The following is a 24,080-nucleotide window of genomic DNA, read 5'->3' as shown; positions in this document are numbered from 1 at the left end:
GTACAGAACACGTACAGACTTTTTTCTGGTCATTCTCTCAACAATACAGAATAACACCTATTTCCGTAGTGTTTACATTGTATTAGGCATTATAAGTAACCTAGAGATGATTTAAACTACATGGGAGGATGTGTGTAGGTTATGTGCAAATACTACACTATTTTATTTGAGGGACTTGAGCATCTGAGGATTTTGATATCCATGGAGGGTCCTGGGACCATTCTACCTAAGATTCTGAGAGACAACTGTATTTAAATTTTTTTTTTTTGTCACAGGAGTTGGAGCCTTTTTGGAAGATGGCATGATTTTGCTAATTCAAGCCTAGGAGTTATCTTACCTCTGTTTCATTGTGGTTAGTTTTCTTAATATACTTCCTTTCATCGTGGCTCAAACAAAAAAGATAAAGTATAGAGAAACAAATGGCAGAAAGTTTCTCAAAAATTATGCAATAAGATTTTTGGACTACAACTTGAAAGTAGTAGTATTTAGTAGCTTCTTTATAAGTGATCTTTTGCTGAGCAATAAACAAGCTCAGGAGATTTTATTTTTTTTTATTATTAGGTTACCTTTTCCCCAATAGGGGGAAAATTTTATATTAATCTCAAAAAGTATTCTACTTTTCCTTAACAATACATGATCAGTATGTTTATTTAGCTATATACCACATATAATATATTAATATTAAAATGTGAACTAAATTTATTTCTTAGATTAACATAAAAACCCAAAACTTTTAAAGCAGGTTATAGACTTGTATAAGTCCTCATTAGACTCATTAGACCTTTTTTTTTTTTAAATGAGGTCCAAAAGTCATCCTTAGAAAAAAAAGATTTCCATCCCTATGTCCTTAGTTTTGGTTCTTTAGAATTTTGTAGAGTTTATATATGTGCCAGTCATTTTACATAATTTTAGTCCTTCTTTTGAACAATTAGTTTTTAAAACCACAAAGGATGCAGTGAATCTTTTATTTGCATGAGAATTTATATTCTTCTTCAGGAGCCCTTTTAAAATTTTTATCAGTCATACAATTATAGTTTTAAAAAAAAGTCTTAATAGTTTAATAACTTGTGTATATTACCATACTGTACTATATCTACTGGCTTCTTTCTGTAGAAAGAGGGTTAAGCTCAAACTAATATCTATATATGAAGACTGGGGAAAATCTCTCCTAGTGTGTCTGGTGTCTTGTTCTATTTTGCTGTTTTAAGACTCATTTTCATGCCTTATTATTTTTGCTTTTTATAAATATGGCAGTTCTTATTCAAATGATTCATTTAAATCATCTGAATTATAAATTAATCTGTTTCTTTGCTCCTTTGACATTTTTGGTTTTTAAATATACCTTTTCTAGAAGTGCAAAAACTATACCATTAGAAGCAGGCAGATGGGTCCAAAATATAGTTGAAATGACAATTCTAACCTAAAAGAGATGATGTCACAGATCTTTTTTAATGCTTTGTCAGAACTATAAGTAAGGTATACAATAATTGTGGCAGTTTTGTTGTTTTTTGAAATTGAAGTCTGGAACCCATAACATGCCACCTGAAAATGTTGACATAAAAATTATTTGGTTATTCAGAAGTAAAAGTATGTGTTATATATATGTTTATTTATGGATACATGTATGTATAGCGTATAATGTGTGTTTATAAACTTTCATATGTGTGTTCGTTTTTGCTCCCTCTCAGGCTTATAGCAATAGATTATTAACTTGGTATAAATATGTAATGAGAACATTAAAGACCTATAAGGAAGATTAAACTCTGATAACCTAAAAATATACAGTAGGAAAGCCCACTGTATAACTTTAAATTAGCTTAACATTTTTACTTTTCTGATTCTGTTGTGAAAATAAGTACTTCTTCAACAATGGTCTTTTTATGAAGTATGAAGCCCTAGTAGCTTTTAAGATATATTTCTAATGGCAAAATTAAATATTGATTTTGATGCAAACAGCAATTCTACAGTCATTTAGAATTCAGAAAGAAACACTAAGTGGTGATATACCCTTTCAGCCACGTCTCTTCTCTCCACAACCATAATTTTTAGGCTGTAACTGTTCCTGCCGTGTAATTTAATTTATATTATTTGTCTTGTTGTGTCTAGCAGTAAAATAAAATGAAAAATTAAGCTCTAAATATTCTGGAAAGTTGGCTGATTAAGTGCTAATTTGCTTAACTATATTTCTTTTGCACATACTAACTGAACAGAAAGAACCCTAGTCTCTACTTGAGAATCTTCTCAAATTGCCCTTCTAACAATCTTAATCTAGAGAAATCAAAGCCATCTGAGAGATGGGATTAGGAAACTAATTCTGCCCTTCTCCCACTGAGGAAGGGCTGAATTGAGGGAAGAACCACAGTGGCATTCTGTTTTTATTTTCATCAATATGGTTTTCTCAAAAGGATGGGCAAAGGGTGCCTGAATGGAGGGAAGTAATGTCCCAGGATAAGCTTTGCAACTGTTTACCAAAGTCAATGAAGCAGAGAGAATTTGTGTTAACTCATTAAACAGGGTGTTTGAATTGCAGCGCTACACACTGAATCAATCTCTCTTCATTTTGGCTTGTTTTTCACAAGCAAGGACGTACATAAAAGCCAACAAACTAAGTGAACTTTCAAATAGTGACCAGGTAAACAGTGTTAAGAATCCACTCATGTTCTTGAGCATAGTAGTCCTTAATAATAATTAGGGGGGAAAAATTTCTTTGTTCTATTTAAGGAAATTAAAAAAGACTGTGAGATTAGGAATCAAAGATGAAGTGGTAAAAGAAGGTGAAAAGGAAAGCTCACAGAACTAAGAAAAAAAATGAAAAGACAAATTATTACTTGCAGAATTTAAAACCACATTGACAACAGCAAGAAATAGAGCAGATACTATGGAAAATAGAGACATGTGAGACAGGAAAAGGGTAAAGAAGGAATTAGATGGTAGACACAGGAGACAAATGACCAGAAATTGAGTTGGGTACAAATCAAGCAGGATGGTCTTAATAACTAACTAAAGGATCTTGAAGTAATTAAGAATGGCATTCCAAAAGAGAAAGTTAAATGCTAAGATAAATCCTATAGAACTACTAAACTTCAAGAATGAGACCTATATATGTGCCAGTTGAAAACGGATTTGAAGTAAGAGGAAAATTGTTTTGACCATGGACTTCAATAACAATAGGTATCAGAAAAAAAATGGATGCTGTCAATATAGAGAATATTGGGAGAAGACATGGGGGAGGGGAAGATTTGGCCAACACAAGTATTTGAGTACATTTAAACATTTGAATTATGTCTAAGTAATTAGGATAATCAAGTTTAGGAAACAAAAAGTGTTTTTTATCATTATTTAAAAAGCTATATATTGTAAAAACAATTTGATTAGTGAAAACATTATATAAACTTAAAATTAACTGAAAGGCTCCCAGAAGTTCCAACGAAAACTCTAGGGTTAAGTGTAGGTTTATTTAATATAAGGGCAATCAATGTATTATTTAAAGTTGGCTAATTAAGAAATAAGTTTAAGTATTGATTTTAAGTTGTTTAGTAAAAGCAGAGCCATTGTGGGATAGATTGTGTAATAAATAAAAATAAAAGCAAAACAAATTTTAAAGTCTTACATTTCTCATAAAATGGAGCATAAAGAAAAAGACTTTTAGGATGACTATGCCCAGCAATATGAGCGTATTCTTAAACTCCCCATTCTGTTCATGAAGACAGTATTTGAAAGTTTTTTCGTAGCTTCTAGCATGGATCGAAAAGCTGTAAACTTCAGTATGTGCTATCTTTAAGAAATATGCCTAAAGCATAAATTCAGATTTATTACTGTCATTTATCTTTAAAAAGTTACTCTTTACATCAGTTATTCTTTAGAAATAAATTGAATGATTAAAATAGGGATTCTTCTAGACACTACAGGGGTACAGCAATAATAAAATAACCTTCATGGGATTTACATTCTAGCAGAGAAAACATGATTACAGAGTTAGTAATGTAATTGTTGTCAGGACTACAAAATACCATGAGGATGTAACACAAGGGAATCTTAGCTAGTAGGGGTTGGGATGGGAGGAGCTGTCAAAGAAAACTTACTTGAGGAAGTGAGATTTAGACCTAGAAGTAGAAGAAACACCCTTCAGTAAATGGTTAGCCTTAAAATAAAATTGAATTCTTGCTTTATTACACAAAAATAATTTCCATGTGAATCAGCAGTTTTAATGGAAACAGTTTAAAAGAAAGACTTAAATCATGGGAGAATTTTTATAATTTTGGCTATAGAGATCTTTCAAAACCATGGTAAATCTAGAAATCACAAAAGGTTGCACGATAATTTGCCTACATATAAATTAGAAGTGGCAATTAAACACCAGCATTTCACCATTAAATAGGGGTGAAAGACAAATTAGAATTGGGTATATGAAAGCTGTCCATGAAACCGAGTTGTTATTCCTGTTTACATACTGAACTCGTGAAATAATAGTAAAATCTTCTTAGAAAAATATATTCAGCCTCACTAATAAAGAAGTGCAAGTTAAGTCTAGATATTTTTTCCCCTGTCAGATGGGCCAGGATTTTAGTCTAGGATTGATTATATGTGGAACAGCTGAATGTTCCTCAGTATAAGATTGGTTGAGTAAATTATAGTACATACCTGCAGTGGAATATCACACAACAAAGAAAAAAAATGTAGACCTATGTTCATTGACGGAGATGTCTGTTACATATTGTTTAATGAAGAAAGCAGGTTATAAATCTAGAGTCATTTTTTCATAATTTTTATGAAATTATATGCACATGTCTCTTTTGCTTTGTATGGATAGAATGCTGTCTAGAATGTTTACCAAAGTATTAGGAGTCACTACTTTTGTGTAGTTAAGTTTCAAATGACAGAAGTTTGTTTTGTGAGCATGAATATTTGTTTATAAAAAAGATATTTAATTGGCTTACCTATTTATGTTTGATGTGAGATATGCTTTTTACTTTTCAGATAAAACCTGGCTTTCTCAAGGATAAAATTTGTAGGAAAACATTTGATTTTCTGCTCCATGTTCTTTGATTAACTGAACCATTAGGGACAACTTTAACATTATATGACTTCCCCTTATGTAATGTGCTGACATTTTGATTGATAATTTGATCATTTTATTGAAACATACTGTAGTTAAAGTACATATTTATAAAAAGAGATTTATTAATCTTAGATTTTTTTCTCATTCGAGTGATTTTTCTGGAGCTCTAGTAAGTGCTTTGGCACAAAGCCAGAACAAGACCTTTATTAAAAATATTGGAAATCTCCTTTGAGCATTGATTATTTTTTAACCTGAGAACCTTCCGTTTGTAAAGAACATTGTAGTTACAGAAACCTGGTCTTTACAAGTTGAAAAATAACCAGATTTTGCATTAATACTTTTGCTGGTTATATTGATTCACAGATCGAAAAAAAAATTTTTAATCTATTGCTTTTCCCTTTTAAGATATTTAAGGAGGCCAAGGATCATGTCTCTCATTTGGATTAATGGGAAATATCAAGTATTTACCACTGTCTTCTGTCAAGAATTTTGCAGTTTAGTTGAAACTCTATAGGTAGTACTTGGCATACCATGCTTCCTGATATTTTAGATAGTGAACTACTTCTGTATATTTAGATAACATGTTTAATGAAAAGCTAATATGTAGATTATTTGATACAGAAACATTTTAAGATATGCTTTTTTCCTTCTTCCTCCCCTTTCTCAGTAAATTAAAAATTATTTCAAATGAATATTTAGAAAGCAAGCCTATTTTCTAAAATGAGAGTTGCATAATTTCATTTTTTAAATGATTTGTGGGATGAGTTATGCTTTGTAGGTGGTTTACTTGCTAATATATTTAAACTGGTGTAACTAAAATTATTAATAAAATGAATTTACTTGTATAAAATATAATCCAGCCTTTTAAAATAGCATTACTCTTTATAAGGTACCACTAGAGATAGTACTTAGTTGTAGTACTGTTGAAATGCTAATAGCTTAACTTCCCAGAATAAGAACTAAGTAAAATATATCAAAACAGCAACAAAAACTCGATCTGCATATATATATATATATATATACTTCCATTCAACTCATTTCCTCTTAGCAAAAAAGGTTATAATCTTGGTTTATTTTAATTCAGTTCATTGCTTTTCCCTATAGAAAATCAGGTTTTGGGAGAGCTCTAACAGTGTGCTATTGCTCTCCTCTCATCCTTTCTATTTAAATAATACAGGTACTTTGATGGAAACCTGGAGAAGCTCTTTGCTGAGTGTCATGTAATTAATCCAAGTAAAAAGTCTCGAACACGCCAGATGAACACAAGGTCATCAGCACAGGATATGCCTTGTCAGATCTGCTACTTGAATTACCCTAACTCGGTGAGTATCTGGTAGTTTAAGGCTAGTACTGACTCTGTTTCAGAGGGAAAAATCACCTTTCATTATTTAATCAAAGGAAGACCTAGGAGTCTGGGGTTGTAGTAAAGCAGTAATCTATCAATATATTAAGGATAAGGAAAGAAAAAGAATAAGACCCTGTTCTGTCTCCCTCCTCCCCTATGTTTTTTAAAGTAGCAACTTGTCCAAGTTGTCGTTAACATCTAAATCTTTTCCGAGTTAATTTTATCACCGTGGGACAATTGTATAATTGAGAATTATTTTTCATCCAAATTAAAATAGATTTAAAATTGTTTTTTAAAAAAATATATATCAAACTCTTGTAAAATGTCTTTAATATTATTTCACTAGGGAGCTTTCAGGATTCTTCATAACAATATTTTTATTTATACAGATCCATTCTAGTGGAGATTGGTAACAGTGAAAATATCTCTTTTGAAACCTGTAGAATTTAGATGATTTACTTTGGCATGTCTAGTAAAGAAATTTTAGGCTTAAATAAACATAACCTTCCTATGAAGGTGTTACTTTATTAGTAACCATAGGAAAATTATATTTGTGGCATAGACATGTTTAGTTACTTGGAATTTACCTCAAGATTTTTTTCAGATATCTAAGAAATAACTCAATTCTACAATAATTATAAGTACCTTGTTCAGATTCTCTGATTTAATTGTTAAGCAGCTCTTTCTGTCAATTACCATATACCAAGTTTGTCATTTTAACATATTTTAACATATTGGATGTTTTTCATTATTTATCTTAGAAAATTATATGTATATCTCTAAAGAGGCCCATTTGAAGGGAACTAATTTGTTCACATGTACAAGAGCTTAGAAAAGAGCTTTAAAAGAATTAGGTTCTCTTAGAGAAACAGAAAAATCAGTGAGTTACTGTAGTCGATACTGTGCTGAATTGAATTTCCAAATTCCAAATTTTTGGTCATAGCTCTAACACTAGCTATTTGACTCTGGGTAGTAAATCATTTAAACTCACTGGGTCTCAGTTTTTCTTTTAATCTTCCAACTGGGTTTAATAAGATAGTCTTTCAAATTTTTTCAGCCTAAGAATTTTATCTGTTCCCCCTCTTGAAATCACAATCATAACTTGAGTATTTAAAAGAATCAATTAGCACTGCTGTTAAAAATACATTAAATTCATGTTTTGACCATTTTATTATCTATCTTTAACATTCTCTTTGCCAGTTGACATTTATATGGTGTTTATAGTTTATAAATGTCTGTGAGGTAAGAGGTAATAATACTAAGACCCAGTCCCAGGTTTAAAAGGCTTCCTTGCCATACTTTTTGGCATTTCTCCTCTTGCTCTATTATAGCCAGCTCCTCCTTGGTTTAAATCTTAAATGTAATTTGTGTACTGAAACCAGCTGCTTACAAATATCCCCTGTAACTTTCTCAGTGCCATTGTTATTGTCTAACAGTCTCAGCAGATTAGAATTGAAAATCATGACTGGAGATTTGCAGTGTCAGTTTTCCTTGCATTTGTAACTGATGATGGAAAACCCACTGTTCATTCAGTCAACACAACAGGCACTATACAGGTTAGCTCGGCAAATAAGTAAAATGCCTTATTCAGAAAGAATGTTACCTAAGATTCTTCAGTGAAACATTATTAATTGAATGAGTGATTTCTTTATACTTCTATAACTCCCATGTTTCCATTTCTACTACTCTCTTCAAACACTGATACTTACCTTTTAATAATGTATATCTTCAATACATTTATTACTCTTATAAAAAGCAACTTTAGCTTTATACAGTGCAGTGTGACAACAGGCTTTTTTTTTTTTTTACTAAATACTTCTGATAGCTTGGTTTATGTAACACTTTGGAGTTAACTTGTCCTGGTGGTCTCTTCTTTAAAAACAATTACCTGAGACTTTGGAGCACTTTTTAAGTTCATATATTTTTCCATCCCACCCCTACTCTAGGGCAACAGTTAGTAACTTTATAATAATGTTGTTTCAAACAAAGCAATAAGATCTAGATGTACTAACTCCTCATTCTACTAGGAAATATAGCTCGGGCTACAATAGCTCATTTTTATGAAGTAAATAATTTATATTTTCGAAGAATAAGATTTGTTAATTAGATAAAAGCAAAGTTAAAGATTGTGAGGATATTCTATCCCTCATCCCCTACCCCTGAGGCACCTCAATGTTTTTTCTTTTGAGTACACCAAAAACATCTGATCTACGTTCAACCCTATCTTCCTTTTTAACTTATTCCATTTTACAGAGGTGGGAACTGATATTTTGATTATTTGCTCAGTTTCTATAAAGAAAATGGCTTCAACTTTAGAGATTATTATATGGGGAACTTCTGATGGAGGAAAGATAATTCTTAGTGCATTTGACATTAGTTGCTGTGTATTTAAAATGGAGGAGGCAATTGAAACCTTTAAGAGTGTTTACTGTTCCTTCAGTTTTTCTTCAGGAACATTAATTTCTGTTTTAGGTAATATTTTATACATTTTTAGTGTATTCTTAGTCATCTTTATGATATAAAGAGGGATATGTTTGATGAATAAATAATCTGATTCCCTGAGTCAGGGAAAAGCTCAGTGAACCAAGTAGGTAAGCACAAGTTAGTAATGGAACAAATATGTCACATGAGAAGGAGGGAAAAGAGAAATGAGACAGACAGGAAGAAACTCTAGATATTTTCGTATTAAGGACACAACTCTTGAGCACAATGGGTATGTCTTTATACCACAGGTTAGTTTTTGCTTTATTTTTAGACACACGTGTGATTTATTTTTCTTATTTATCTTGTGTAGTCTTACCTATTTAATTAGAAAAGTTATTGAAAAGAAGCTTTTAAAGAATTAAAACCTTTTTCTTTATCTTTTTATCTTATATGGGCTTTGGTATAGAAGTCCCAAAGGTAGAGATATTACTTTACTGATAGTCATCACTCAGTAACCATTGTGATCTTTAATCTCTGTCTTAAGGATTTCTTACAAGAATAAAGCACACGAGGCTGTGTATGTTTTTATTTGGCAAGCTGGGAGAATGGGGTGAAGCGTTAAAGAAGTATAAATTAGTAGTTGTTAGATAGTCACGGGGATAAGGGATCATGGCATAGGGAATGTATTCGCATTAATGTAATGGCTGGGTGGAGAGCCAGAGGAGAGAAAGAGCAATTAGGGGGATCGTTTTATAAATTATGTAAATGTCTAACCAATGTACCGTATACTTGAAACTAATAAAATAAAGTTAAAAAATAAATAAAATTATAAATAAAACATTTTAGAATTGTAGATATATGACTCTTATATTTTGTCTTTTATAAGATGCCCCTTCTCATTAACCATGAAAAACAAATGCTCTCCATTAGTGATCTGGCAACTACTTATTGCCATATCTCCTTCACTGGTGGGGGAGTAATGAGAAAAATTTTTTTTCCCCAGATCTTTTTTTAATGGATGAGAATATTGATTTCCCAAACATTTACCTTCACTTGTTTTGTGAGTGCTTTGGAATCATTGTCAGTCTGAATAACACTGTATTTTAAACTTGGTAAATATTTTCCATTTCATTTGGTTTGTAAAACCAGTCTTAGGACTCTGATACATTTTCTTTCATCATTGCTTTTGGGCATTTTTTTATGTAGTTGATGTAGAATTTTGAATCCTGACTATTCACATCTAATTTCATAAGCATATTTCAAATAACAGCTAATTAGAGAATATAATGGAATTTTTAAAACATAAGAGGCACAAAAAGAATGAAAGAACTAGGAATAAACTTGGCAAAAAATGTGAAAGATCCGTATGAAAACACTTTAAATACTAAGGGAAATAAAAGGATGACAAATATTTGGAAAGCTAGAATAATTGTAAGATAATGGAAAAGAAGAATAAATTGACGGGGTTGGGGAAGAATTATTAGCCCTGCCAAATAAAAGAATAAACAGTGCAGTAGAATAGGATACAGTTAATGGCCAACAAATACATGAAAAAATGTTCAACATCGCTAGCTATTAGGGAAATGCAAATCAAAAGCACAATGAGATACCATTTCACACCTGTTAGAATGGCTGTAATCAACAGGACAAGTAATAACAAATGTTGGAGAGGGTGCAGAGAAATAAGAACTCGCATGTAACTGCAAATTGGTACAGCCACTATGGAAAGCAGTACAGAGGTTCCTCAAAAAACTAAGAATTGACCTACCATATGATCCAGCAATCCCTCTACTTTGTATTTACCCCAAAGACTTGAAAACTCATATTTGAAAAGGTATTTGCACACCAATGTTCATAGCAGCATTATTCACAGTGGCCAGGACATGGAAGCAACCGAAGTGTCCTACGATAGATGATTGGCTAAAGAAGCTGTGGCACATATATACAATGGAATATTATTCAGCCATAAGAAGAAATGAAATACTGCCATTTGTGACAACATAGATGGATAATCATGCTAAGCGAAATAAGCCAGACAGAAAAAGTTGAAAACCATATGATGTCACTTATATGTGGGATATAAACCTAAAAGCAACAAATGAATAGGAATAGGATAGAGTTATATATGTATGAGGAGAATTTGGTGTATGATAGAGAAGGCATTTCAAATAAGGTGGTTTATTCAGTAAATGGTGTTGGAACAATTTGGTAGCCATCTGAGGTAGAAATTTAGATTCTTACCTAACTCCTTATATCAAAGTTAACTAATTCAGAAGCCATAAAATTTTAAACTAACACAATTCACTACAAAAGAAAGACCTGCATGGCAACAAAATGTGAATATTCAAAATAAAAACTGGGAGAAAATAATTTCTGTACTTACAAATGGCCAATTTTTTCTAAATGAGTAAAAATCCACACTAAACCATTAAGAAAAATCCCATGAGAAATGGGCAGAATAGTTAAAAAGAGTGCACAGGAAAAAAATAGAGCTTTAAATCTTTTTTTCAGAAGTTTAAACTTAAATTTAAATCAAAACTAATGAAGTTGGTTCATTTTCACGTGTTCGATTAGCAAAGATCATAGAGATGGTTAGTATACTTTGTTGACATGGGGGTGAGAAACCTAAGTTGTCTTGAACAGTATCACTTGTTACAACCTCTTTCAACAGATTGGTGATAATCTGTCAAATTATAAACATATACCTATTATAATTTTACTTGTACAGATTTGTCCTAAAGTATATTTATCTGATCACAAAGATATGTATATATAGTCAATGCAGTAGCAGTAGTAGACAAAAAATAGCCTAAATATACATTAAAATCTTTTAAAATAAAACCCCACAAGATGCAGAATAGAGTGTGGTCCTCTTACTGTGTGTACTATGTACATTAGAACATCGCTGGAAGAATATGTAAGGTATTGCAAATAGTGATTACTTCTGGGTAAAAAAGTAGAGGACAAGGATAGAGGTAAGGGAGACTCATTTTTCAACATAAACTCATACTATTAAATGTTTTTTATCATGAGCCTGTATTGTTCACTTAAAAATAATTTAGTAAATATCAAATATTCTTAAACTGAAATATGGTAACCACTGTTTGTTTTTAAATACAGTCCTCTAGACTCTCTAAAGTTAAAGCACTTCATATCCCATTACAGAATATAGTATACTTCATTTAACCATCCCTCAAATAAATAGTATTTCCAACGATATAAGTAATATATGATTAGACCAAAATGATGTTGTTATTCTTAGCAATCTGAATAAATCTTTTGGTTTCCATAAGATTTTATTTTCTAGGTTAGCTACATTTTATTTCTAGGTTAGCTTCCTGTGCAGCTCCATGAAGTTCTATGTTTGAATGACATTTTTGGTAACATCTTTATTGAGATACAATTCACATGTCATACAATTCAACTATTTAAAGTGGTTTTTAGTATAGTCACAGTTGTGTAGCTGTTGCCACAGTTAATTTCAGAATATTTTCAAAACCCCCAAAAGAAACCCTGTGTCCTTTTATAGTCACTTCCCATTTCCTCCCAAGCCCTAGGCAACCACTAATCTACTTTGTCTATGAATCTTGCTAATTCTGGACCTTTCATATAAATGGAAACAAATAATATATGGTCTTTTGTGACTGGCTTCTTTCACTTAGCATAATGTTTTCAAGATTCATTCACATTAAATAGTATGTATCGATACTCTGTTTCCTTTTTATGACTAAATAATATTCCATTATATGGATATTCCACATTTTGTTTATCCGTTTGTCAGTTGATGGACTTTTGGGTTCTTTCCACTCTGGGGCTAATACAGATAATGCTACTGTAAACATTTGTGTACAGGTCTTTGCGTGTGGATATAAGTGTTCATTTCTTTGGGAATGTACTTAGTTGGACTTGCTGGATCATATGGTAAATCCATGTTCAATTTTTTTAAAATTATTTTTTATAGTGATACTGGTTAACGAAATCCAGTAAGTTTCAGTCGTACATCTAATTTAACTATGTTCAGTTTTTGAGAAACTGCCAGAGTGTTTTCCGAAGTTCCTACACCATTTTACATTCCTACCAGCATTGTGAGTGTTTTTATTTCTCCACATGCTTGCCAATACATGTTGTTATTTCTTTTTGATTCTAGTTGTCCTAGTGGGTGTAAAGTGGTATCTCATTGTGGTTTTAATTTACGTTTCCCTAATGGCTAAGGATATTGAGCATCTTTTCATATGTTTTTTGGTACATGACATAGTCTTATATTTAATAAAATGTTATCTATCCTAAAAACTATAAATATGTACTATAGATGCATTTCTCATTAGATGTTTTGTGTTCACTGTATTTCCATGTCTATATTCATCACCTGAAAGTTCATTTTAGGACCCCATCTAGTCTTGGACATTTTAGCCATTATGACATAGTAGAGCCTTATTGAGTCACTATGCATAGTGATTTTCTGATGTCTTTTAAAAGTTCATGTATTTTTGTTGCAGTATTTCACTGGCCTTGAATGTGGACATAAGTTTTGTATGCAGTGCTGGAGTGAATATTTAACTACCAAAATAATGGAGGAAGGCATGGGACAGGTAAAGATGCCTTTTTTTTTTTTTTTTTTTTTAATTTAGTTTTTGTTGACTTTCCTACAATGTTTAGACCCTTGCACAAATATAGACAGGAGAAGCATTCTAGATTATGAATTGCATAGGAACTTTTTTTCTAGATTAAAACACCTATAAGATAATTGAGACTTTTCTCTGTTTACATTGTGGCATTCCAGTTAAAGATCCAATTCAGATGTTTTCTCAGTGGGCATTAACATTTGTATATATCAGGCTAAACTTTTTGAGCAGGTTTTTCAGATCTCTCTCTTCTTGCCTTTCAGTTTTTATATTGAAAAACCAAATATTCAGGTCAGCAGTTATGGTTACCTTATGGTGATAAAAAGTCATGCACATGTTACCTTTAATAGAAAGGGAAAGGTTAAGACCCTGTAAATGTAAAGGTACCCTCAGAACCTAGCAAAGTGCCTGGCGATGGTAAGCATTCAGTAAATATTTGTTGAATGAAGACATAGTTTAAATTTCAATCTTTTTCAGACTATTTCGTGTCCTGCTCATGGTTGTGATATCTTAGTGGATGACAACACAGTTATGTAAGTATTTTTGATAGATTCTGCATGTTGAATATTGGTTAGTTGGTTTGACCCAATTTTTGCTCAGCACCTCAAAGGAGGTGAAGTTTTTAAAGTCTAAAGAGACTTTCTAATCTACATTCCTTTGTTGCACAAAAGCCTGTTGTAACTTGGTTAAATGCTCAGTCACTATTTTGGTAAACTTGGCAATACATGATAGTTAGATTTCACTAAACCCTGGATTTAGAAAATAGGATATGTCAGTGTATCAGTTGAAGTCCTGGGAAACAGATGCCAAGGTAGAGATAAAAGGGAAAAGATTTATTGTGGGATAACATCTGTGCAGGGTAAAGAAGAGGAGCAGCAGAAGCAGACAGACCTCGATGCAGGTCTGACACCTGTTAAAGGAGAGAAAGACTGAAGGATTCAGTAAGAAGAGACGTAGACTGTGATGCATTTGTGAGAGTCGTCTGGCAGCCCTGTGGGATGCTCCATCGCATAAATTGACTGTAGAGCAATGCCTCAACAAGCAGAAATGGCCTCTGCCATGCTCAGTCATTCACTGGGTGCTACCCAAGGAGAATGTGGCCTCAACTGGAACACTCCTATGGATCCCAGAGGCACTGAAGCTGGAGGCTGTTGGCTAACTATTCTTGCGAAAGATTCTCTTTTGAAGGGAGAAAGAATCTTGACAAAATAAATCTAGTTAGTCTCTGAACCTAGGGTAAAATTCCAGAGTTCTTAATTCTGGGTCAGTGCCGTTTTCATAACCTCAGAATACTTAATTGACTTAACTCTAGGAGGATAGATAGATTGAGGGCCCGAACAATCCACATATTGTATTATTAGTCCTGGATAATTGCCTATGTAGAAAGGTATGTCTGTGTTTAAGCATTGAGATTTGAAGGTATTAAAGTAAAAGCAGCCCATGGGCTTTAATGAGCAAATTTCTTAACCCAGTAAAACCATAAATTGACCACCAGCACAGTTTATAAAGCTCACTGATTCTACTTTAACCTCAATCTACTTTGGTTTACTAAAATACATTTACTGTTGTTCTCAACTCTGTATTAATACTGTTTCTATTATTCAGTAAATGTTATTTTTGTTGTTTTGATACATGGTGAAAATAAGCCATGTATCATCTTGAAGTACCACCATCCTTCCAGTTGTCCTCCGATACTTTGATGCTTTCTTGTATTCTTTTATCAATATGTCAGTTTCATCAATACATTTCATCAGTATAAGTCACCATCTTTTCATCCATTCCACATTTACTGGGAGCCTACTATGTACAGGAGAACAAAAAAATTAGGATACATTTCCTTTCCCCAAGGAATTCATAATAACTAAATTCAGAGTTTAAGTTTTATTTATAAGTGTATGTACAAAGTACCGTTAGAAAGAAACAAAGTACCGTTAGAAAGAAACAAAGTATTTCACCTGAAGAGTTCAGGGAGACTTTACCTAAGGATTAATATGAAAGGTAAAAATTTGGGTTGAGGGAGTAGAGAGAGAAATGCTGGTTAAAGAAGGGATGCCAAGTAGGTCATGAACTTCTCTATTAAGTATTCTGTGGTAGCTGGAGGACAAAATAGCAGAATATCAGCAATGAGGATGAAAAGAGTTTGACAGTTTTTGATGGGTTTTGCCACAGAAGGTTGTTAAAACTGTGGTAATGACATTTGCATTTTAAAGATACAACTTTGGTGGTATAGTGGAGGATAGTTTAGAGTGTGGAAGCATTTGGGCAGTGAGATGTGGTTAGAATGCTCTTTTTTCATGAAATTTTATTTGGGGGGAAACTAGATGGGAAATGGGGAAAATATTTCCAGCACCTAAAACAAATGTGGTTAATAACATAAAGGCTATTACAAATCAGTAAGAAAATCCTATGGAGAGGACATGAACAAGCAGTTTACAGTGAAAGAAATTTAAATGGTCGTAAACATTAGCTATTATTCCTAATTAAATAAATGTAAATCAAAATTAGATACTCTCAACTTTTTTAAAAAGTTCTTTTTACATTTTATATTGGTAGGGATTAAAGAATTTGATAATATCTAAAGTGAGTGAGAATATAATTAAATAGGGAGTATAAACAGTTGCAACTTTTGTAATGCAGTTCGACAATTTCTGCAAATTTACATACTACTTGAGTTTTCATTCAATAGATTTATCACTTTGTCATTCTACTGCCTTCTTGCCTCCATTGTTTTCAATAAGTCAGCTGTTAATCATATTGTTGTCCCCTATTTGCTGCTTTCAAGATTTGCTTTGTGTTAGGATTTGGGGTATTTTGATTATGATATTACCTAGATGTGGTTCTCTGTGTTTATCCTCTTCGGGGTTTCTTTAGCTCTTTGGATATGCATGCAGCCTGGTACATGACACAGAAAACTTTGAGAATATTCATAAGAGAATATTATATATCCCAGTGATATATAAGCTGGGAGTTGGGGGTTAGGAAGAGAGATTTTTATTTTTTACTTTATTTATGATATACTATTGGTATATATCTTCCATTTTCTTTATTTTAAATAATGTCTTTTAGAATTTAAAAGGTTAGTTAATTAGAATGCATTTTGTAAATGTTTCATCTCAAAGTCCACTAACTGAAATGTGCTCAAAATTTTCTTAGTATGAAAGAAATAATCTGTCCCAATCATGGTATTATCATTTTTTAATTTCCAATTTGATAGATTAACAATTTTTTTTTTGGTTTCAATTTGAATTAAACTCATTTGGAACTTGAATTGAAACTGAAACCCAGTTCTTTCCTGAAGACATATTTTGCTATAACCCTCTCAGGTTGGCACTAGGCTTTTTTCCCCTATATACCTTATGGTCAAGAGGTGAAGTCATTTTCACCCTTAGTCCCAAATGTCTTTTCCTTTACTTCATCAATCCATAGATCCTTTGAGGCTTGTGTTATCTTGCTATATCACATTCCTTTGTGGTTTTATCTACTTGAGTTTTTGGTCTCTCCCACTTAATTATTCATAGTACTTAAACCTCGCTCAGTCTTTTCTTTCTCAGCGCCCATGTGTATAGTTCATTCTATCCCATAACCCTGTAGCTCTCAAAATGATGTCCCTAATCAGCAGCATCAGCATCATCTAGGAACTTAAGAATGCACATTCTTAAGCCCAGCTCCAAGCTTACTGAATCAGAAACTTTGTGATGAAGCCTGGCAATATGAATAATAAGCTCTCCCAGTGTGGTTCTGATGCATGCTTAAGTTTGAGAACCACTGTCTTAGCCTTTTAATACCCTGATTTGTTAATTTCCAGTAAAATCTCCTTCATCTCAGCCACCTACCCCTAAGCCTACCACCCTATATGTCTACTCCAGATCTACTCTAATTTACTTTGCAAGGTCATCTTTTTCTGTCTCTTCCTAAAATATTGCTCCTTGGGGTTCTGTCCAATCCACTATTTCTTATTTCTCTGTACACTTTATATGCTATTCGTGGGCGTTATTGGAAATTCTCAAATATAAATCTCCAGATCAATTCTCTCTTTTGAGCTAGGGTCTCATATATCACCCTAGGCATCTTCATATGTATATTCCTCAGGCTTTATCTTGGCTAACCTTCCTACTTCCACCACCACCAAACTCACTCTTCTTGCTTCTCACCATCAAAGAATGACATATTAGGTGTTAAAGATGTGCCTAAATTAGAAACCTTGATGATATCCCTGATTCATTTTTTTCTTGCATTACCCAGTCATCCTTATACAAATTCTGTTAATTCCACATTCTAATTACCCTTAAATCCATCCATTTCTTTGTTTCTACTGCCATTAACTTGTTCCAGGTTATCTTCTTCTTTTACGTGGGAATCTGCAACTGGCTCCTGAGTAATTTCTTTACACCCACTTTGATCACCTTTCAATTCTTCTTTATAAATGGCTTCCATTGTCTTATATTGCTCACCTGTGCAGCTTCATCTTCTGCCTCACCTTTTCTCACATTCTCTATTCTAGCCATGTGGAACTTGGTTTCTTGAAAGTATTGTGCATGTTATTTGCATTTGCTTTAGTTTGATTTTGTTTACTTTTTTCTCTACTGTCTCCTGGCTTTCTTACGTGCAATACTCTCTTCTTGTTTTATTCTTCAGTTCTCTTAACCTACTAATCCTCTTAGTCATTCTTTAGGCTTTAGTTTAAATTTTCATTTTGGTTTGGGCAAATGTACTATATGCTCCTTAATTTCTCCTTATTTCCCTTACTATTAGCTTTTGTGATTGTCCATATTCTTGTCTTTATTTTTTCTTAGACCATAAGCTATATGACCCTAGATACCCCATTTATGTTGACTGAATTCTTTGCTTGCTTCCATTAAGGATGTGTGGCTCTAACCTTGGATACACTACACTGAAAGTCTTTATTCACTGACTCTCAATGCTTCTCAGACTCTTACATTCTTAAGATTAGTGATTCAATGGATTCAGCTTTTTATTCCTTAGGAATAGATATGCAATAAGCATGTATCCTTGAATAAATAACTGGAAATATATTATTCTCCCTTGCTTTCATAAGCATATGCCATGATTGCAAACTTCAGTGGTTGAATCGTGCCACGATACCATCAAGGTTTTTGGCTAAGTGGGGCTCCACTACACAGTGACTTCATATAATTATATTTGCAAAGTCAGAAAAGTACAATATACTTTGAGAATTTTTCTTGGTCTCAAATTTGTCCTGATGCTTTTGTGAGATTAATAAAATTATTTCTCCAAATTATTTCACTTGAAATCAAGTCAATGTTCATCTGTTTCTGTTCATCCTAGCAATTGGTTAGTTTTTTATGTAGTTTAGGGCCTAAATTTATTTTACTGCATATAGCCTCTCTAGTAATTTGAGGGATGATAAAGGTAAATTTGTATCTATTAAATCTTCAATGACCTTCAAGTTGTATATACTTAGCCTCATATTGACTAATCATTGATAGTATTAGCACACATCTGTATTATAATGTTTTGATTCAACATACTTTGAGGTATGTCTAAAAATGTATGATTTATTTTCATATAAGGATTTTAGGAACAGAGACAAGGACAGGAACTTATTGTCACTTATTTCTAGCAAAATTATGCTTTTTAAAAGGCTTTAATTGATATATAAGATCTTTTTAAAAATGGATCTTACAATTCTGGTATAGATAATGGATACCTCTGCTGGCTAATTCTCCACTTGCTGAAGTCGTTCCCTCCACCCCAATAGATTGTTTTAAATTAGAGAATATAAGTTAAGTGCTATTCCTTGTTTCATTCTCATTCCATCAACTTGAAGCAGTATATCTTAAATCCTTGTTGTGTAAGGTGAGATTGGTGCCTCTATGCTGTCATTCACCTTTATCTCTTCTACCTCCTAATTTCTTTCTGATACATAAATACTTTATGTTGTGAACTTTATAGTTATTCTTTTTATTCTGGAACACATTCTTTCATATTTTGTCAGTAGATCTATTCACAAAATTGTAAGTTAGTACTTTTATAATACTATAACTATATAAATACTACATAAAACCAAGGAGTTGAATGGATCCAGAGAGAAGTAAATGTAGTCCTCTTAAGTCTGTCTGCTCTAAGAAGACTATTCCACTCACCCAAATCAGTATTTGCATTGTATTATTTTAAAAATCACGAATAGGGTTGTGAAGCTGTCTAGACCCTCACGTGGTTTGTACCATTTGAAGAAAGACAAACTAAACTTTCAAATGAGAGTTAATCTCGGTATAGTAGAACAGGAGTCCCTAGTCCCTGGGCTGCAGACAGGTACCAGTCTGTGGCCTGTCAGCAACAAGGCCACACAGCAGGAGGTGAACGTCAGTTGAGCAAGTGAGGCTTCATCTGTGTTTGTAGCCACTCTCCAGTGCTAGTAGCATTACCGCCTCAGCTCCACCTCAGCTCATCAGGCATTAGATTCTCATAGGAGCACTGGTCCCTAGTGCCAAAAATGTTGGGAACCGCTGTAGTAGAGCATCTTTTACAGTGGAAAAACATCATTCTTATTTAATTATAATAGGCTTAATTTGCTCTGTATTGACTTTTATTTTACTTTTTTATTAAGTTCTAAAATATATTCAGCAAAGTAATTAAAGTACATTAGCTTTTAAATTATGTTTGTTTTACTAACCATCCAGATCAGAACATAGAACTTTCCCAGTACCCAAGAATGTTTGTTATATGCCTCTTCCCAGATAATATCCATCTCACTTCTGCTACCTGTCCTGACTTCTGTCACCATCAGTTTGTTTTGCCAGTTCTTCAACTTCATTTAAATGGAGTAATGTAGCATGTTTAAAAATGAGTATCTGCTTCAGTTAATGTCTTTGAGATGTGCATGTTGTCAGATATATCTTATATTTTGGGGTTTATTTTTTTCTTATTGCTATGTAGTTATTTCATTCTCCTGATAAACATTTGGAGTTTTTTGATTCGTTTTTTGTTGTTGTTTTTTGGGGTTTTTTTTTGACTACTATGAAAAACCTACAAAGAGTATTTTCTATATATGTCTTTTGGTGGACAAGCACTGATTTCTTTTGAGTATACACTCTTAAGTGAGATTTTTAGCTTTACTAGATATAGCCAGATGGTTTTCCAAAGTTATTGTGCCTACGTTCTTCCCAGTTACGTATGACTATTCTAGTTCTTGTCCACACTTGTATCACTAGGCTTCTTAAATTTTAGTTGTTCTGGTGCATGTGTAGGGCAATCTCATTGTGGTTTTAATTTGCAATTCCCTGGTGGATAATGATGTTGAACACCTTTCCATTACCCATTTGGGTATTCCTTTTTGTGAAGCGCTTTCCTTTTTATTCAAGACACTTGCCCATTCTTAAAACTTTGTTACTTTGTTAATTAAGTTCATAAGACTTCTTTAAATATTCTGGTGTGTCTTTTTTTAGATATATGTATCACAACTGTTTTCCCCAATGTTTGGCTTCTTTTTTTTCTTTCAATGATTTTTTGCGAATAAGTTTTTATTTATGATTAAGAAATCTTTGCTTACCCCAAGGTTGTATTTCTTTTTAAGGCAGTCCACAGAGAGTTTATGGATAATGCTTTAATAGCATGATTTTAGAGTTATCTGTCTCGTAGTGGAGTAAATTGAATGCCCCAAGCCTTTCTCCACAATGAAACAGAAAAGCACTATTTTAATATTCTAGGTAGGAAATTTAGTATGAAAGCTATAGAGTACTGTCTGTTTTAAAATAAATGCTTAAGGGATCATCGCTCAAGTTCACACTGAAATAATTTCCTATTCTCATTGAAACGATAAATAAAATGGCTTTGTTAGTTAATAAAACAAAGTATAGTAGACAGGAGTAAATCACTAATAACTATTAATTTAAACTTAAAAAATGTTTTTGAGCTATAAATGTAAACTTATAGATTGAAGGGAGGCACAGAAGGGATGTATGAAGCTGATTATATAGGACCTTATAGGCCATTATAAGATTTTTGGGTTTTTATTCTTAGAGCCCTTAGAAGATTTTGAGCAGAGGAGCAATATGGCCAAAGAGGATTGCTCTGACTGCTGGTGTTAAAAAGAGACTATAAGTTGGAGCAGGGAGATTGGGAGACTATTACAACAGTTCTGGTGAGAGATGGTGGTAGTTTGATCCAGGATATTAGCAGAGGAAGTAGTGAGAAACAGTTGGATTTTGGTTGTATTTTCAAGGTAGAGTCAGGGTTATATATGAGGTGTAAGAGAAAGAGATGAGCCAAAGATGAATCCTAAAATCATTTTAACCTTTAATTGTGGTTAGATGAATTCAGATAATAGTAAATATTATATTTTTAATGACCAGAAATTTGAGCAAAGATTTCTTATAAAGATGTTAATCACATTGTCATAACCCTACAGTCCAAAATGTCCAAGAGTAGGGGAGGATGGACTATAATACAGCCACTAAAAAGATTTGTGAATTATATAAATGCATTCATTGGAAAATGTCTATAATGTTAGTGAAAAAAACTAAAATATAAAATTATATGTAGTAAGTTGTCTATTTTAAATTATGTATCATACGTTTGCCAAAAAAAAAGAAAAAGTTGAGATCTGTAAACATACTGAGTGGTTCTTCTGCCTGAGTGGTATAGTTACAGGTGATTTTTATTTCCTTCTTTATGCTTGAGTATAATTTGTATGTCAGGGAGGGGCACTTTTTAAAGAAAAATATTTTATCATTAGTCCTAAATTGAAGCATAGTTCTCTTGATTTGCTCAAGGTACTATGTAAGCATAGGTATAGTACTATTAGTACCTGGCACTAAAAAAAAAACCCTTGTATTTAAAGTCACCTGGTATCAAAACACAGCTCTCCAGTTATTTCATTTGTAAGAACGGAGAACTATCCCAAAACACAAAGGTGGTTAGATGCATCTGATGCTGTGCTCAGAATGTGTAGTAGACATTTAGTAGAAGTCATTTTGTCTACCTTTATAAAGAACTGCCTTTTCTATGAGAGTTGGCATAATAACTGTTTTCAACACTGATGGCAAACAGGTCTTTGTCAAGAGAATTAGCTTATTAATGGCCAGGATGACATTTGCCTTCTTGAGATGCTTATTCTTAAGGATGGGAGATCACTTTCTTTTTCTTCCGTATTAAAAGATAAACTATGGCCTAATAACTAAGACCTAATAATCTTGGCTTAATAGCTACATGGCTGACCTTTGTTCTCACCAGTCCTGGTGGTCCAAACAAGGCTTAGACAGCTGCTTTGACTAGAGTCAGCTATAAGAAATCATTAGGGTTTGTCACATTTATGGATAATAGAAGTAAGGTGTGTTTGAGAATCGCATTTGACTTTGGGTCTGATTCTTTCCTTAACTTTTTTAAAGTACAGTTCAGTGGCTTTTAGTATATTCATAATGTACAATCATCACCACTATCCAATTCCAGAACATTATTACCACCCTCAAAAGAAATCCCAGATCCATTAAAAAATCACTCCCCATTCCCTCCTCCCCAGAGACCCTGACACCCACTCTGTACAGATTTGCTCATTCTGGATATTTAATTTAACAGTCAAAATATCTGGTCTTTTGTTTCTGGCTTCTTTCACTTAACATAATGTTTCCACAGTTCATCCATGTTGTAGCATATATCAATACTTTATTCCTTTTGATGGATAAAAAATATTCCATTATATGGATATTCCATATTTTGTTTTTCCATTCATCAGTTCTTGGATATTTGGGTTATTTCCAATTTTGTGGAAACTTTTGTGTTATATGAACATTCGTGTGCATATTTTTTACTGAACACCTGTTTTTAATTCTCTTGAGTATATATGTACCTAGGAATGGAATTGCTGGGTCATGGTAACTCTGCATTTAACTTTTTGAGGACTCACCAAACACACTATTTTTATTTTTAATTTTTATTTTTAAAAATTATTTATATTATTATTTGCGTCTACAACACCTGGTCTTCCTAGGTGGTCTCCCATCCAGGTACTAACCAGGCCCGACTCTGCTTAGCTTCCGAGATCAGACCTTAAGCTTGTTCAGGGTGGCATGACCGTGGACCGTGGCTCCACTGGGGCACGAACCTAGGACCTTCTGCGTGTAAAGCAGACGTGCTAACTGCTCTACACTATGGAACCACATTCAAAACACACTATTTTTAGACCTCAGTTTCAACATCTGTGAAATATGGAGGTTTACTCATTTAAAAAATATTGAACACTTTCTGCAGGCTAGGCAGTCTGCTAGATACAAGAGATCCGTTCATGGAGCTTATTGTTTAATTGGGGACAGGGGAGCAGGAAGGCTGATGTTAAATGATTATACTGACAACAGTCTAATGAAAATTATGACATTCTATAAAGGAGAGGTTTATAAGGTGCCATTGAGAACTGAGAGGGAGTCTGCATCTAGACTGGGGTGAGGAATTGTCTAAAAAGGCTTCCTTGAGTAGCACTATATTTTAGCAGAAGTAAAATAATAGTAATAGCAGCATCTAATATTTATTGAGTGCTTACTATTTGCCAGGCACTATTCTAGTCTCACAACTCTATTTCTGCTGTCCATTTTGCAGATTAGTAAACTGAAAAAAATGGAGAGGTCAAAGAACTCATCCTGAGTTCATAGCTAGGAAG

The 24,080-nt window shown here is 33.0% G+C and overlaps 1 protein-coding gene across 2 annotated transcripts in view; it reads left to right on the top strand.

Annotated features, from left to right (window-relative positions):
- Nucleotides 1-24,080, top strand: part of ARIH1 (ariadne RBR E3 ubiquitin protein ligase 1) — a 98,237-nt gene that overhangs the window by 49,807 nt on the left and 24,350 nt on the right. For both annotated transcript variants that reach the window (XM_039856541.1, XM_039856540.1), the window contains 3 exons: nt 6,237-6,381; nt 13,325-13,417; nt 13,928-13,983. In XM_039856541.1, coding sequence (XP_039712475.1) covers nt 6,237-6,381; nt 13,325-13,417; nt 13,928-13,983 — 294 coding nt within the window. The remainder of the gene's footprint in view (nt 1-6,236; nt 6,382-13,324; nt 13,418-13,927; nt 13,984-24,080) is intronic.

Source organism: Pteropus medius, unplaced genomic scaffold (genome assembly GCF_902729225.1).
Source record: "Pteropus medius unplaced genomic scaffold, Ma_sr-lr_union100, whole genome shotgun sequence".
Taxonomy (NCBI): Eukaryota; Metazoa; Chordata; class Mammalia; order Chiroptera; family Pteropodidae; genus Pteropus; species Pteropus medius.
This window is presented reverse-complemented; position numbering and strand designations above follow the sequence as displayed.